Source organism: Tachyglossus aculeatus, chromosome 2 (assembly GCF_015852505.1).
Source record: "Tachyglossus aculeatus isolate mTacAcu1 chromosome 2, mTacAcu1.pri, whole genome shotgun sequence".
Classification (NCBI taxonomy): domain Eukaryota; kingdom Metazoa; phylum Chordata; class Mammalia; order Monotremata; family Tachyglossidae; genus Tachyglossus; species Tachyglossus aculeatus.
In genome coordinates this window covers 60,455,341-60,471,136 of record NC_052067.1, presented here as the reverse complement: position 1 = coordinate 60,471,136, position 15,796 = coordinate 60,455,341, and the positions used below count along the sequence as shown (strand labels likewise).

Genomic DNA, 15,796 nt, shown 5'->3' with positions numbered 1-15,796 from the left:
GGTAAAGCACATAACAAGGTGAAGAGGATTGGCCTAGTGTCTCACTTCCCTAACCTCAGAGGTCTAGAACTTGTTAATCCTAAAGCGACGAGTTTAAACCAAGCAGACATAGGAGGACCACTGCAGCCCACAGCAGAACTGAAAGGACCAATCTGTCTCTAATTGGCTCCTTTGCAACTTCACTCGACACCCAACAAACACAGAGCTGCTCCTGGATAATTAATAATAATAATTATGGTACTGGGTAAGCACTTAATAATTGCCAAGCACTGCTCTAAGCACTGAGGTAGATACAAGTTAATTGAGTTGGACACAGTCCCTGTCCCTCAAGGGGCGCACACTCAATCCCCATTTTACAGATGATGTAACTGAGGCCCAGAGAAGTGAAGTGATTTTTCCAAAGTCATACAGCAGACAAGTCAGGGAGCTGGGATTAGAACTCAGGTCCTTCTGACTCCTAGGTCCATACTCTATCCACTAACCCATGCTGCTTCTCGTGGATACAAGTGACAGGTTCAGACATAATCCAGGACTGGGGTGAGGGGGTTGGGTCAGCTGGGTATTTCCAGGCCCATGCTTAAACTTGACTGAGTCAGAGCTGGATTTGCATTTGAAGATTGGGAGAGGGTCACAGAGAGATTTACTGATTGCTTCATTTTAGTACTGGACTTCCATTTCAGTTAGCTAGTCAATGGGATCATTTCCACCACGGGTTAATAATGTGAAAGCTTCCCCTCAGCAATTGTGATTTGATGAGTTTTGAAAGATATTCGAAAGGCCTTCTGTAGTTTGAGGAGTGGTAGCTTCTGTGAGGATCTAGCGGACAGTCAAGTGGCATAGTGGACAAATCATAGGGTTGGGAGTGAGAAGACCTCAGTTCTAGTTCTGGCACCACCCTGTGCCTGCTGGGTAATATTGAGCAAGTTGTGTAACCCTCTTGGGGCTTTAGTTTCCTCATCTGTAAAATAAGACTGAGATATCTGCCCTTCCTCAGACTGTGGGACACGGATGGTGTCCAATCTAATTATCTTGTCTGTGCCCCAACACTCATAGCTTAATAAATATTATCATTATTATCAGCCTTGAAATACATATTTACCCAAAAACTGGAGTTGAAGGAGAAAACCTGTAAATGGAAAAGCCAGAGGATGAGATCTTATAATTTATCTGCAAGTGTGCTTCAGGTTAGCAGAAAATGGGACCATTCTATTGCTTCCCCAGGGCTTTTTATATAGCGTTTATTTTATTTGATAATTTTCACAGTCCTTATTTCCCTGCTCAAGGTGCCATGAATCATTAAACTGGTGTCATTTGCTTCTCTGCAGGTTCTTCAAAGATACTGTTGAGGGAGATCATTTTCATTTTGAATGTCAGGCCACATTTCTCTATCGTGAAATGAAACGGGTTATGTCAACCATCTGCCTTCTGTAGATCCGAAGAGGATGCATGGTGGCTTGTGGTTGTTCCGCTGGTGAGCAATATTTATCATGATTCATAAGTGGAAATGTGGCTTTTTCATCTTGTTTCTTTAGCGAACATAATCTTATTTAAGGAAACCTAGGATATTGAACAAGTCTGATAAAATTCAACATGAGGGGTCAAGTCTTCCTTGCAGAGGTGCCAAAACATGTGAGTTTTGAAGATGTAGTAATGTTAAAAAAATGAGGTCTTTAACATTTGGTCAGAAATTTTATACTGCATTATGCTTCTCGGTATCTATGTAGGCTATCTCCTTATCTTCTTGTCTATACATAGACAAATGCACATATAGGAATATATAATAGCCAAGGAAATCAAGACATAATTTTCAGGCACTTGAATTTCACTTGTATCACAATTCCTGACAATTCCTTAAGTAGCATCATTAAATTTACAAGATAACTTGAATGCCCTATTGGTTTCCAGTACAATCAATTTTCTTCACCCACCCACCCCACTTTCTTCACCACCACCACCAACGCTTTTTGCAGTAACAAAGAAAATAGAGCAAGAAGATGGAGCAGTTTTGAGAATAGCATATGATCTTATAAACAGTGGTAGTCAGAACGTCTATAAATATACTTAAATAACAAACATATATACATATATATGGCTATATATTCACATAGTCTATTAAGTAATATCTATTCTTACAAAAATAAAAGCAATTATAGTTAAACATTTTGTTGTTGTTCTTCTGCCTAAAGAAATGGAAAGGACGTAGAATGTCAAAACACCTTCACAATATTGATCATAGGGCCCTTTGAAGAAATTTCAGACCCTGTCTAAGCACCAGTCCAAAATGTATGCAGTAAACACCCCTTTCTGGATGCATCACTAAGCTCTGTCCTTGATAAGGAAAAGCAGAAAAGAGTAAATGCATAAGGAACTTTTCTTCAGGCCTTGTTGAAGAAGAAAAAAAAATGCCTCCAAAATAGTGTGGTAAATGTCAATAGTTCTTCGACAAGCTTAGGAGAAGGTAAACTATAAACATCACTACCGGTGTATATCTCTCTTAGCAGCTTCTCCCTCTAAAATGCAAATGTGCTCCAAACAAGTAGAAGTAGAAATGAAACTACTTTTCTGAAGTCATCTTGAAGTTAAATGGTTCTATGAAAAATAAAAACTATCCTACTACAGTTTCTGTTTTCTAAAACATTTCTCCTGATAAATGATATGGTGAAGGTGATTACTAATTAGGTACAGCATGCACATTTTCTTGGAGGCCCTGTTATCAAAAAAATCAGTCCACTTATATGAGAAGTGGAACATTCTTGGGTGTAAATTGTATGTCTCTTCTTCACCCATGCATGCAACTTGATTCAATTTCTGAGGTCCAATCTAATTTCCAATTCACATCATCTTTAAACAAGTGTTCAGAGATGATGAATTGCCTTTGAAGAGTGGGTTTCAAATTTCCTTTTAAGGGAGAATGTTTACTCCGGGAAAAGTGAAACTCAAACGTGGAGCAGCTTCAACAGTTGATTGGATGAAGGTAAGGAAGGAGAGGCAGTTAGTTCTTAAATGGAACTTTGAACTGGGGTAATTGAGGGCTTCATAGCTCCAGGGGTTTCCCTTCTGAATTTTCCTGGGGTGCACGATGCTTCTGATAGAGATCTTGAATCAACATGGTGTTGGTGTCCTTCCACTTTCTATACTTCCTTGCTGTAAGCTCTGGATCCTCCAGCAGCTGGTTAATCATAGCTAAGTCATGCTCCTTACACTGGAAGAGGGAAAACACAAAGGAAAAATTAGAAAATGAGGTGTATTTTCAAAGCAATTCATAAACCAACTTGTCTTTATAACAGAATTTCTAATATTTGAGCTTAGCCTCACAGGATTTCAAAGTACTTTGTCTTGGTAATCATACTAGCCCTTGCTTTCTTTTTCATTTTTATTTTTCTTATTTGATGTAGAAATCAGCAAAACTGGTTCACCCAACTAAGCCAGACTTTTCTGAATAACAAAAGATTTGAAGAGGGTTTTGATTGAGAAAGCCCATGGGTGGATTTGTTAAAGGAAGTTAGGAGGCTATTATGAAAATAAGGGGAAAAGCACAAACTCTGGAGCAGAAGATTGAAACCAAATAGGTTGGGAGTAGTGTAAAGGCTGATGGTAGGGGTAGTGAAGGTAGAGTGTAGTGAAAAAAACAGCAGAAACCCAGAGGAGTCTGAATCTAATGCTTCACAGAGAGCTGGTGAAGAAAACTATTCTTCTCCCCCATTAGGAATTTTTGCATTCCATTTGAAAAATGAAAGGATTATTTTCTCCCACACGAATCCCACTGTGTTGTTCACACTTTGATAACTGAAGTGTTCCAGATATTTCCCAACAATTTTTCTGCTGTCATTTGACAATAACAAATTTAATTTTTGTTTAAAAAAACCATAAAAATGGTGATATATTTCTCAGATTAAAAAATTGTTTCACTAAAACAGAAAAAAATTTTGAAAAGCAATCAGGTTATTGAAATTCAGAAGAGTCATTTTTTTTCTTTTGGTGCAGTACACTATCCCTGTTCCAACGATATGGCCCCTATGAAGCTCCTACTTTTCACACTTAGTTCTACAAGAATGTGTGTTTTCACTCTAAGTTTTGGTTAGAAATGTGCTAGTGAGATTAGGGAGCACTCGTCTGACACAATGCACCTATTTGGTAACAGGATATCATGGTGTCAGAAAAAACAACAGCAACAGCACAAGTTTTCCAGAATGCAAGGTTTTGTGAGAAAACAATATCTTATACTTGATTTAAAAGGCTTGATTGATGGTAACAAACTGGGGAGAAAGTCACCTATTCATTCATTCATTCATTCATTTATTCAATCATATTTATTGAGCACTTACTGAGTGCAAAGTACTTTACTAAGTGCTTGAGGGAGTACAATATTCATTCATTCATTCAACTGTATTTATCGAGTGCTTACTGTGTGCAGAGCACTGTACTAAGCGCTTCAGAAGTACAAGTTGGCAACATACAGAGATGGTCCCTACCCAACAGCAGGCTCACAGTCTAGAAGGGGGAGACAGACAGCAAAACAAAACATATTAACAAAATAAAATAAATAGAATAGTAAATATGTGCAAGTAAAATAGAGTAATAAATCTGTACAAACATATACATAGGTGCCGTGGGGAGGGGAAGGAGGTAGGTCGGGGGGAATGGGGAGGGGGAGAGGAAGGAGGGGGCTCAGTCTGGGAAGGCCTTCTGGAGGAGGTGAGCTCTCAGTAGGGCTTTGAAAGGAGGAAGAGAGCTAGCTTGGCTGATGTGCGGAGGGAGGGCATTCCATGTCAGGGGGAGGATGTGGGCCGTGGGTCGATGGCGGGACAGGCAAGAATGAGGCACAGTGAGGAGGTTAGCAGCAGAGGAGCAGAAGGTGCAGGCTGGGCTGTAGAAGGAAAGAAAGGAGGTGAGGTAGGAGGGGGCGAGGTGATGGAGAGCCTTGAAGCTGAGACTGAGGAGTTTTTGCCTGATGCATAGGTTGATTGGTAGCCACTGGAGATTTTTTAGGAGGGGAGTAACATGCCCAAAGCGTTTCTGCACAAAGACGATCCAGGCAGCAGTGTGAAGTATAGATTGAAGTGGGGAGAGACAGGAGGATGGGAGATCAGAGAGGAGGCTGATGCAGTAATCCAGTCGGGATAGGATGAGAGATTGAACCAGCAAGGTAGCGGTTTGGATGGAGAGGAAAGGGCGGATCTTGGCAATGTTGGGGAGATGAGACTGGCAGTTTTTGGTGACAGATTGGGTGTGAGGGGTGAACGATGGAGTAGAGTCAAGTATGACTCCAAGGTTGCGGGCTTGTGAGACGGGAAGGATGGTAGTGACATCAACAGTGATGGGAAAGTCAGGGAGAGGGCAGGGTTGGGAGGGAAGATAAGGAGTTCAGTCTTGGACATATTGAGTTTTAGATGGCGGGCAGACATCCAGATGGAGATGTCTTGAAGGCAGGAGGAGACACGATCCTGAAGGGAGGGAGAGAGGGCAGGGGCAGAGATGTAGATTTGGGTGTCATCAGCGTAGAGATGATAGTTGAAGCCTTGGGAGTGAATGAGTTCACCAAGGGAGTGAGTGTAGATAGAAAACAGAAGGGGACCAAGAATAATATAAAAACAAATGGACACATTCCTGCCTACAACGAGCTCACAGTCTAGAGGGGAGACAGACATTAATATAAATAAATAAGTAAACAAATAAATAAATAAATAACAGATATATACCTATGTGCTGTGGGGATGGGAGAGAGGATGAATGAAGGAGCAAGTAAGAGTGGTGCAGAAGGGAGTGGGAGAAGAGGAGAGGAGGGTTTATTCAGGGAAGGATTCTTGGAGGAGATCTGCCTTCAATAAGGTTTTGAAGTTGGGGAGAGCAATTATCTGACTGATATGGGATGGGGGACATTCCAGGCCAGGGGCAGGATGTGGGCGAGAAGTCAGCGGCAAGAAAGGTGAGATACAGGCACAGGGAGAAGGTTAGAACTAGAGGACTCAAGTATGCAGGCTGCGTTGCAGAAGGAGAGAAGCAAGGTGAGGTAGGAGGAGGCAAGGTGATGGAGTGCTTTAAAGCCAATAGTGAGGAGTTTCTGTTTGATGCGGAGGTGGATGGGCAGCCACTGGAGTTTCTTGAGGAGTGGTGAAACATGGTCTGAATGTTTTTGAAAGGAAATGATTCGGGCAGCAGAGTGAAGTATGGACTGGGGTAGGGAGAGACAGGAGGCAGTGAGTTCAGCAAGGAGACATACTGATACAGTAGTCAAGGCGGGATAGGATAAGTGCTTGCATTAATATGGTAGCAGTTTGGATGGAGAGGAAGGGGTAGATTTTGGTGATGTGAAGGTAGAACTGACAGGATTTAGTGATGGCTTGAATATGTTGTTGGAACTAGAGAGAAGGTTCAAGGATAATGCCAAGGTTACGGGCTTGTGAGACTGGAAGGATGGTGGTGCTGTTTATTCATTCATTCACTTCATTCATTCATTCAATCACATTTATTGAGCTCTTACTGTGTGCAGAGCACTGTACTAAGTGCTTGCAAAGTACAATTCGGCAACAGATAGAGACAATCCCTACCCAACAACGGGCTCACAGTGTAGAAAGGTGGAGCCAAATAATAAAACAAAACAAGTAGGCAGACAAGTGCCATCTACAGCGATGGGAGGACAGGGTTTGGGTGGGAAGATAAGAAGTTCAATTTTAGCTGTATTAAGTTTGAGGTAAAGGGAGGACATCCAAGTAGAGCTGCCTTGAAGACAGGAGGAAATGTGAGACTGCAGAGAGGGAGAGACATCAGGGCTGGAGATATAGATTTGGGTGTCATCAGCATAGAGGTGATAGTTGAAGCCTTGTGAGTGAATGAGTTTTCCAAGGGAATGGGTGTAGGTGGTGAAAAAAAAGGACCCAGTACTGAACTTTGAGGGACCCCCAAAGTTAGGGGACGGGAGGCAGAGAAGGATCCCACAAGAGACTGAGAATGAACGGCCAGAGAGATAGGAGACCCAGGAGAGGACAGTGTCAGTGAAGCCAAGGTTGGGTAATAACCTAGAACATGTCATCCCAGTCCTCAAAAAACTCCAGGAGTTACTCATCCACCTCCACATCAAACAAAAACTCCTCACCATTAGCTTTAAAGCACTCCACCATCTTGCCCCCTCCTTCCTCACCTTGCTTCTCTCCTGCTACAACCCAGCCCACACATTTGGCTCCTCTAGTACTAACCTCCTCATTGTGCCTGGATCTCTCCTATCTCACCGTCGACCCCTAGCCCGCAACCTGCCTCTGGTCTGAAAAGCTCTCCCTCCTCAAATCTGACAATTACTCTCCTCCACTTCAAAGCTTTATTGAAGTAGCATCTCCTCCAAGAGGCCTTCCCTGACTAAGCCCCAGCTTTCCTCATCTCCCACTCCCTTCTGTGCCTCCCTGACTTGCTTCCTTTGCTTTCCCCCCTACCCCCCAGCCCCACATTACTTAGGTAGATATCTGTAGCTTATTTATTTGTACTGATGTCTCTCTCGCCCCCTCTAGATTGTAAGCTTATTGTGGGCAGGGAATGTGTCTGTTTATTGTTGTAATGTACTATCCCAAGCTCTTAGCACAGTGCTCTGCACACTGTAAGAGCTCAACAAATAGGATTGAATGAATGAATGATTAAATGAATTTCAGTTCACAGTTTGAGGATATTCAAGGATAAGCAATCTTCCCCCTCTGGGAAAGCCAAAATTAACTTAGACCAGCTTACCTTACCCATCTGTTAGCTAATTCTATTAACTCGGGAGGGTGGAGTCTGATGAACAGATATGATACCACTCTTAATGATATGATGCCACTCTTACTATCAGCTAAGACCTTAGAATAGATATACTGGACTTAAACTAGAAATTGCTGTCCATTCATAATACAGCTCCCATTGAGAAGCAGCATGGTTTAATGGATAGAGCATGGCCCTGGGAGTCAGAAGGACCTGGGTTCTAATACTGGCTCTGACACTTGCCTGCTATATGACCTCAGGCAAATCACTTCACTTCTCTGTGCCTCGGTTACCTCATCTGTAAAATGGATATTATTAATAATAATAGTAGTAATAATAATAAGGGTATTTGTTAAGGGCTTACTATGTGCCAGGCACTGTACTAAGTGCTGGGGTGGGTACAAGCAAATCAGATGGGACACAGTCCCTGTTCCTCATGGGATTAAGATTGTGTGCCTTATGTGAGACAGGGACTGTGTCCAACCTGTATATGTTGTATCTCCTTCAGCACTTAGTACAGTGCCTGACATATAGTAAGCACTTAACAAATACCACAATTATTATTAGTAGTATTGGTGAATTGTCATTCATGTCAGTTACCTTTCCCTGGCCAACTATAATTTGGCTTTCAAAAAAGTCCCTGAGCCTTAGTCAGTGGTTAGAGCTCAGGGCTGGGAGTCAGAAGATCATGGGTTTTAATCCCAGCTCCACCATTTGGCTGCTGTGTGACCTTGGGCAAGTCAGTTCACTTCTCTGGGCCTCCGTTACTTCATCTGTAAAATGGGATTGACACTGTGAGCCCCACATGGGACAGGGACTGTTTCCAACCCGATTTGCTTGTATCCTCCCCAGCACTTAGTACAGTGCCTGACACAGAGCAAAGGCTTAACATACACCATTATGATTATTATTATTATTATGTCTACCAATTCTCTTGTATTGTACTTTTCCAAAGGCTTAGACCAGTGCTCTGCAAATAGTAAGTGTTCAACAAATACCACTGATTGATTGATAGGCTCCAATAAATCAAACAGAGCATGGGATGACAAAGGCAAAGGGTCTGAAGCATAAATTGGAAAGGGAGTGGCTGAGTGGAAGAGGGAAATAGAGTTCTTATCTCACCAGAAGTGCAGAAAATCTAGTGTAAACATTTCTGGATGCTTAATTCTTCTGTGGCCTAAAGGTGGAGACAGTTTAACATTTTCCCTAAGCCTATCACTCTGCTGTTTTGTGGCTTTTCCTGAGATTCTTCCTGAAAGGAGACTAGGGATGCATTATCCTAAGTCAGGTGGACCAACAGAAATAAACACCCTGACATATCACAACCTCCCACAATCTTTTTTTCACACAGCGGCATTTCTAAACTCTCCTGGTCTCTTGTCCACAATATCATGAATGTGGAAGCAGGATGTCTTTGTTATGAAAAACATTTTAGTTACAGGAGGTCCTCAAAATAGCTTCAGCACATCCTGTGCACACTGCCAGAGCCATTTTATGAAAATACTAGTCTCCTACCACACATGCTTGTTTTCTGTTTTCATCAGGGGCCTTGCAGGTAGAGACTTCAATCAAACCCACTAAATCAGAAAATTTTCCACCTGGGTTGTGGAAAGTCTAGTTGGACCAAACTGGCTTCTCCAGAGTCCAGCAGGTTTTAATATAAGACTCTGGTCAAGTTGGCCAGCTGCCAGTTTTTGTCTCATCATCATAATCATTATTATCATAGTTAAGTGCTTATTATGTGCCAAGTACTGTACTAAACACTGGGGTAAATACAAGATAGTCAAGTCCCACATGGTGCTCACAGTTTAAGTAGGAGACAGAAGGCAGAGCTTCTTATCTTCCCTCCCAAACCCTGTCCTCTCCCTGACTTTCCCATCACTGTAGACGGCACTACCATCTTTCCCATCTCACAAGCCTGCAACCTTGGAGTCATCCTCAATTCCCCTATCTCATTCACGCCACACAACCAATTCGTCACCAAAACCTGCCAGTCTTACCTCCACAACATTGCCAAGATCCACCCTTTCCTCTCCATCCAAACCGCTACCTTGCTAGTTCAGTCTCTCATCCTATCCCAACTGGATTACTGCATTAGCCTCCTCTCTGATCTCCCATTCTCCTGTCTCTCCCCGCTTCAGTCTATACTTCACTCTGCTGCCCAGATTATCTTTGTACAGAAATGCTCTGGGCATGTCACTCCCCTCCTCAAAAATCTCCAGTGGTTGCCTATCAACCTACGAATCAAACAAAAACTCCTCACTCTCGGCTTCAAGGCTCTTCATCACCTCGCCCCCACCTACCTCATCTCCCTTCTCTCCTTCTACAGCCCAGGCTGCACCCTCAACTCCTCTGCTGCTAACCTCCTCACTGTACCTCTTTCTCGCTTGTCCTCCCTTTGAACGCCGGCCCACATCCTTCCCCTGGCCTGGAATGCCCTCCCTCCACACATCCACCAAGCTAGCTCTCTTCCTCCCTTGAAAGCCTTACTGAGAGCTCACCTTCTCCAGGAGGCCTTCCAAGACTGAGCCCCCTTTTTCCTCTCCTCCTCCCCATCCCCCCCCAGCCCCACCTTCTTCCCCTCCCCACAGCACTTGTATATATTTGTACAGATTTATTACTCTATTTATTTTACTTGTACATATTTACTACTCTATTTTGTTAATGATGTGCATATAACTATAATTCTATTTATTCTGATGGTTTTGACACCTGTCTACATGTTTTGTTTTGTTGTCTGTCTCCCACTTCTAGACTGTGAGCCCGTTGTTGGGTAAGGACCATCTCTATATGTTGCCAACTTGTTCTTCCCAAGTGCTTACTACAGTGCCCTGCACACAGTAAGCACTCAATAAATATGATTAATGAATAAATGAATGAACAGGTATTGAATCCACATTTTGCAGACAAGGAAGCTGAGGCTCAGAGAAGTTAAGTGATTTTCCCAAGGTCACAAAGCAGGCAAATATCAGAGGTGTGATTAAAACCCAGATCCTCTGACTCCCAGGCCTGTGCTCTTTCCACTATGAAACACTGCTTCTCTTAAGCTACACCGAACTGCATTAATGTAAGTTCTCTTAATGAGCTACTGTACATTGCATATTTTATTCCATTTGCTAAACGTATTGGGTTCTTTTAACATGAAGAAACTAATGTCACTATGTTACTCACCAGAGATTTAGCTGCCAGAACATTTGACTGCTGATGAAATAAGTTGTAGATTATTTATAATAATAATTGTGACAAGAATGATGGTATTTGTTTAGAGCTTACTATGTGTCAAGCACTGGTCTAAGGGCTTTATATATTTTTTTATATTACAAGATGACTATTTAGCCCAAGATTCCCATTGGTGTCCCCACTGCTGTTGAACTCTTTGGAGAATGGAATTTGGGTTGTGCTCCACTGCTGAGGAAATGGTGGAGATCTCTCCATGGGACCATAGAACAAAAATAATAATTATGGTACATGCTGAGTGTTTAATATATGCCAAGCACTGTTCTAAATGCTGGGATAGATACAAGTTAATCAGGTTGGACACAATCCCTGTCCCACATGGGGCTCATGCTTTTAAACATGGGGCTGTCACTCTTAAACATGGGGCCTACACTATTAAACTCATTGTTTCCTTGTTGCAGCAAGGAGGTATCAAATCCCACCTCTCCGGCCACCCATCTCACCTTTAATGTGCTAGTCAATGTTCGGATTTTGTGGAGTTTCTCGTTGATGGATGGGTTTTTGCTTCGCTTGACAAAGGACTTTCTCAACTCATTTTTGGTGGAAGGTCGACGATCCCCAATGGGAGACAAACTAGCTTGTTCTATGGATTTGTACATCTTCTCCATTTCATCATCCGAGCCTTTGTTCTGTTCTATAAAGAAAAGCCATAATGAAAAGAGTTGTTAAAACATGAGAGGCTGGCAGCTTTCATGTTGTTGGGTTCTTGGCATGAAAGGCAAAGACTATTTTAGAAAGAGTTCTCAGATTTCTTGTCCAGGATATAGGGTACTTCATATACTGTCTTTCTTTTTCATTTTAGCTATGCCTTTTGCTTATTTTCAAAATTCCCACTTCCTCTATGCACAAGGAACACACAGAAAATAGAGCTGAGAAACAGAACAGTCATCAACAAAAGTAGTTTGACTGGTTTTAAATCCCAGTAATCTTAATCTGCTATTCACATGAACTCATTAGCCTATATCTCTCCTAGTGCAACAAAGGAAGCAGAGGAAAGAAGGTTAAAGGAATTATTCAAAATTGAGAACAAACTTCTGTTACCTCTTCAAGTATATGAAAGATTATCTAAAAGATAAAGGTGGCCGAAACACTACTAGGCATCCTGTATTCTTAATGTTGACTGACCTATGTTCCCCTCATAATTAAGGACAAAAGAGCACAAAATTGGCTAAAAACTCTAGCCTGGGATTTATGTGAGAAAGAAGGAAAACATCCTACAGTGTGAGGTTCTAAACATGTCTACCAACTGTTGTCCTGTACTCTCCCAAGTGCTTTGTACAGTGCTCTGCACACATACGCACTCAGTAAAATCCAAAGACTGATTGATTGAAGGAGGTCCTGGAATCCTCCTTCCTGGAGTCCTTTGTATCCTCTTTTTGGGAAGATTTAGGGAAGGCCTTGCCTGAAGACAGAGGGGCGGATTTGTTATTTTGCAAGGTTCTTTCCACCACTGATTCTATGTGTGTAGTACCAACAGAAACAGAGACGGCAGTTTAGAAGTGAAAAAAGTGTTCTTCAAAAGGAATTCATCTGCAGTCCAACTACCACTTTCTTCTTTATTGAACTGCAGCTTTCAAGCAGCTTGGCCCTCACTGATTGTGATACTGCAGTTCCTGCTGGGGTTTGTGGTGGGATGGCCAAAGAGTCTTTGAAAGTAAGCATGCAGGCCTTTCAGGCCCCTTCTGTAATCAACAGCTTGAGTCTGGCAGGAGGTCGATTTTAAACTGGCCCAACATTTTCAATGTTGTTTGTTAACACATCGCCCAGCCGGTCACTTTGAACAAATATAGAATCTCATTCTAAGAGGCACATAACACTTAACAGATTGTCTTTCCTTAGCTATCCAGGTAGTAAAAACCTTTATTTTTAAAAAATACATATTATTATTATTGGTATTAGCATTACTAGAGTAGGAGCAGGAGGAGAAGAAGGAAGAGGAGGGAGAGGAGGAGGAGGAGGGAAAAGATGAGGGGGAAAAGGAGGAGGAGGTGGAAAACAGGAGGAGGAAGAGAAGAAGTATTGAGCCAGCAAGTAGTTTCTAACATGGTAGACGTTGCAAATGGTACACTTAGAAAACTTCTATCCCAGCTCCCATTCTAAAAAAAAATGAGCCAAACACATAAAGATTTTTGCCAATTATTTTTTAAAAGCAATTCTACTTTAGTGGTTGGGAAAGGAGTTTAATGGGAGATAGAAGGAGACCTGAAGATGACCAAACCCTCCAGGAAAGATGGGGAAGGATATTTCAAGTGGTATGGGAGGTGAGGTATACCAAGAACCTTGTCCTACCCCATACATTCCAGCTCATTCCATCCTCATGTTTTCCTACGGGGCATCCAGGTGGAACACGAGAAAGAAGTAGAAATGTAGGAGGATAAGGAAAAGGAGAAAAAAATGGAGAGGAAATGAAGGACTATGAATTTGGATCTGTGATCCATGGGCATTTGGTACTTGCCCCACCCTTAGCCCCAACAGGACTTATGTTCATATATAAAACCTCAATAATACTAATGATTGACTGATTGATTACACTGCAGAAAATCGTGCAGGGCATTCTCAGACTCAAATGCAAATAGGGAGAGCAGAATTATTACTGGGATAAACAGGCCTTCAAACAGTGTTTCCTTTTGGACTAAAGGATGTATATCTATGTTAGCACAAACTACCCTGAGAAATGTTTGGGAACTAAGGATGTTATTGTTGGTAAAGTTCACTGTGGAAGAAACATACCCTCAATATGAATAAAGGTTTCCAAATGGTTACCAAAATATCCTATTCCCATGTTACCCTACCATTTGGGGGATGAACTATACATGCCTCGTGTTGCTTGGATCTGGCTACATTAGTTAAGTAATTTAATAATAAATAATAATAATGGTAGCATTTGTTAGTGCTTACTATGTGCCAAGCAAGGTACCAAGTTCTGGCGTAGATATAAGCTAATCAGGTACCACATGGGGCTCACAGTCTAAATAGGAGGGACAACAGGTATTGAATCCCCATTTTGCAGATGAAGCAACTGAGGCACAGAGAAGTTAAGTGACTTGCCCGAGATCATACAGCAGACAAGTGCCGGGTCCAGGTTTAGAACCCAGGTACTTTCACTCTCAGGACCATGCTCTTTCCACTAGGCCATTCATTCATTTAATCATATATATTGGGCACTTACTGTGTATAAAGCACTGTACTAAGCCATACTGCTTCCCTGTAAAGAAAACCTTATGGACATGCTGAGGTAGAGAATAGGGTGAAGGCTAATTTTTTTCATACTTTTCAGCCTGTTTACATCATTTCTTTGAGGAAGGTGGGGTCTTGTTTTCTTTTGTTTTATATCCTATTTCTCTGAAACCAAGATAAGAAGGGGAGAGGAAGGTCTCCCTTTTTAGCAACCAAAAACAAAGTTATCTTGAAATCCTAAAAACATAAACAGTTCTACTGCTGACTCTCTCTGACATCAGTCCTCATGACATTAATGCTACCTAAACTCCATTAATTTAATAATAATAATAATTATAATTATAATTGTGGTATGTGTTAAGTGCTTACTATGTGCCAGGCATTGTACCTGGCATCCTCTGGGGAGGAGATGCAAGCAAATCAGATTGGACACAGTCACTGTCCCACGTGGGACTCAGTCTCAATCCCCATTTTACAGATGAGGGAACTGAGGCACAGAGAAATGAAGTGATTTGCCCGAGATCATAGAGCAGACAAGTGGCAGAGAGGGATTAGAACCCATGACCTCCTGACTCCCAGGCCTCTGCTCTATCCTCTAAGCCATGCTGCTTCCTTCCAGTAATTCTCCAAAAGTCTCTCCCAGGCAGTCTCAGCTCTGAAATTTACCTCAGCATTTCTGACATTTTCTGTCCCCAACAGACTTCAGAATTTCAGATCTAGCCAGGCTCTTGGATCATAGAGGAGTCTTGAAGGGGTTTTAAATATATTTGATCAATCAATCAATTGTATTTATTGAGCATTTACCATGTGCAGAGCACTATACTAAGCACTTGGGAGAGTATAATATAACAGAGTTGGTAGATAAGTTCCTTGCCCACAACTAGCTTAAAGTCTATAGGGGGAAGGCAGACATTAAATATACATAAGTAAATAAATTACATCCAGGTACATAAGTGCTGTGGGACTTAGGAGAGGTGAAAAAAATGGAACAGATCCAAGTGAAAGACCGAATGTTGAGGAAGTGTGGTATGGCATCAACCAGAAAGAACCTTTTTTTGTCTTATTGTCTCCCTATAGTCTGCACCTCAGTAGCAGATTAATTTCATTTATTTGGCTGTTCTTTTCATTTTTGATTTTTATCTCTGGCACTTGAGCCTAACAAATTTCCACTTTTGATCTGAACATTCTGCCACATTAATATAGTTGTTAGGATAATGAGAGTTCTTTTTTAAAAGAAAACTATCCACAGTTTCCTTCTCCCTTCTGTTGCATGTAGAGATATGTCACACTATGGCTGCAGGAAAATCTAAAACTGGGTTTGAAAGCAGGGAGCAGCTGCCTTCCAGAAGTTAGGATGATATGCCAAAGCATTGGTCATGCAATCCAGGTAATGCTACAGAATCCACTTAGTCCAGTGAAAAGCACTTAGAACAGTGCTTTGCACATAGTAAGTGCTTAATAAATGCCATCATCATCAAGAGAGCATGGGCCTGGGAGTCAGGGGACCTGGGTTCTAACTCTGGGTTTGCCACTTGACTGCTGTGTGACCTTAGGGAGGTCACCTAACTTCCCTGTGCCTGTTATTTCACCTGTAAAATGGTGATTAAATCCACCTCCCTCCCACTTAGACTATGAGCCTCATGTGGGATAGGTACTGTGC

General features: G+C 42.0%; 1 protein-coding gene across 2 annotated transcripts in view; it reads right to left on the bottom strand.

Annotated features, from left to right (window-relative positions):
• Window positions 1-466: 466 nt before the first annotated feature.
• The window catches only part of IPCEF1 (interaction protein for cytohesin exchange factors 1), a 140,290-nt gene continuing 124,960 nt past the window's right edge, over window positions 467-15,796 (bottom strand). For both annotated transcript variants that reach the window (XM_038769087.1, XM_038769090.1), the window contains 2 exons: window positions 11,403-11,593; window positions 467-3,202 (listed from right to left, as the gene is read on the bottom strand). In XM_038769087.1, coding sequence (XP_038625015.1) covers window positions 3,035-3,202; window positions 11,403-11,593 — 359 coding nt within the window. In that variant the 3' untranslated portion in view covers window positions 467-3,034. The remainder of the gene's footprint in view (window positions 3,203-11,402; window positions 11,594-15,796) is intronic.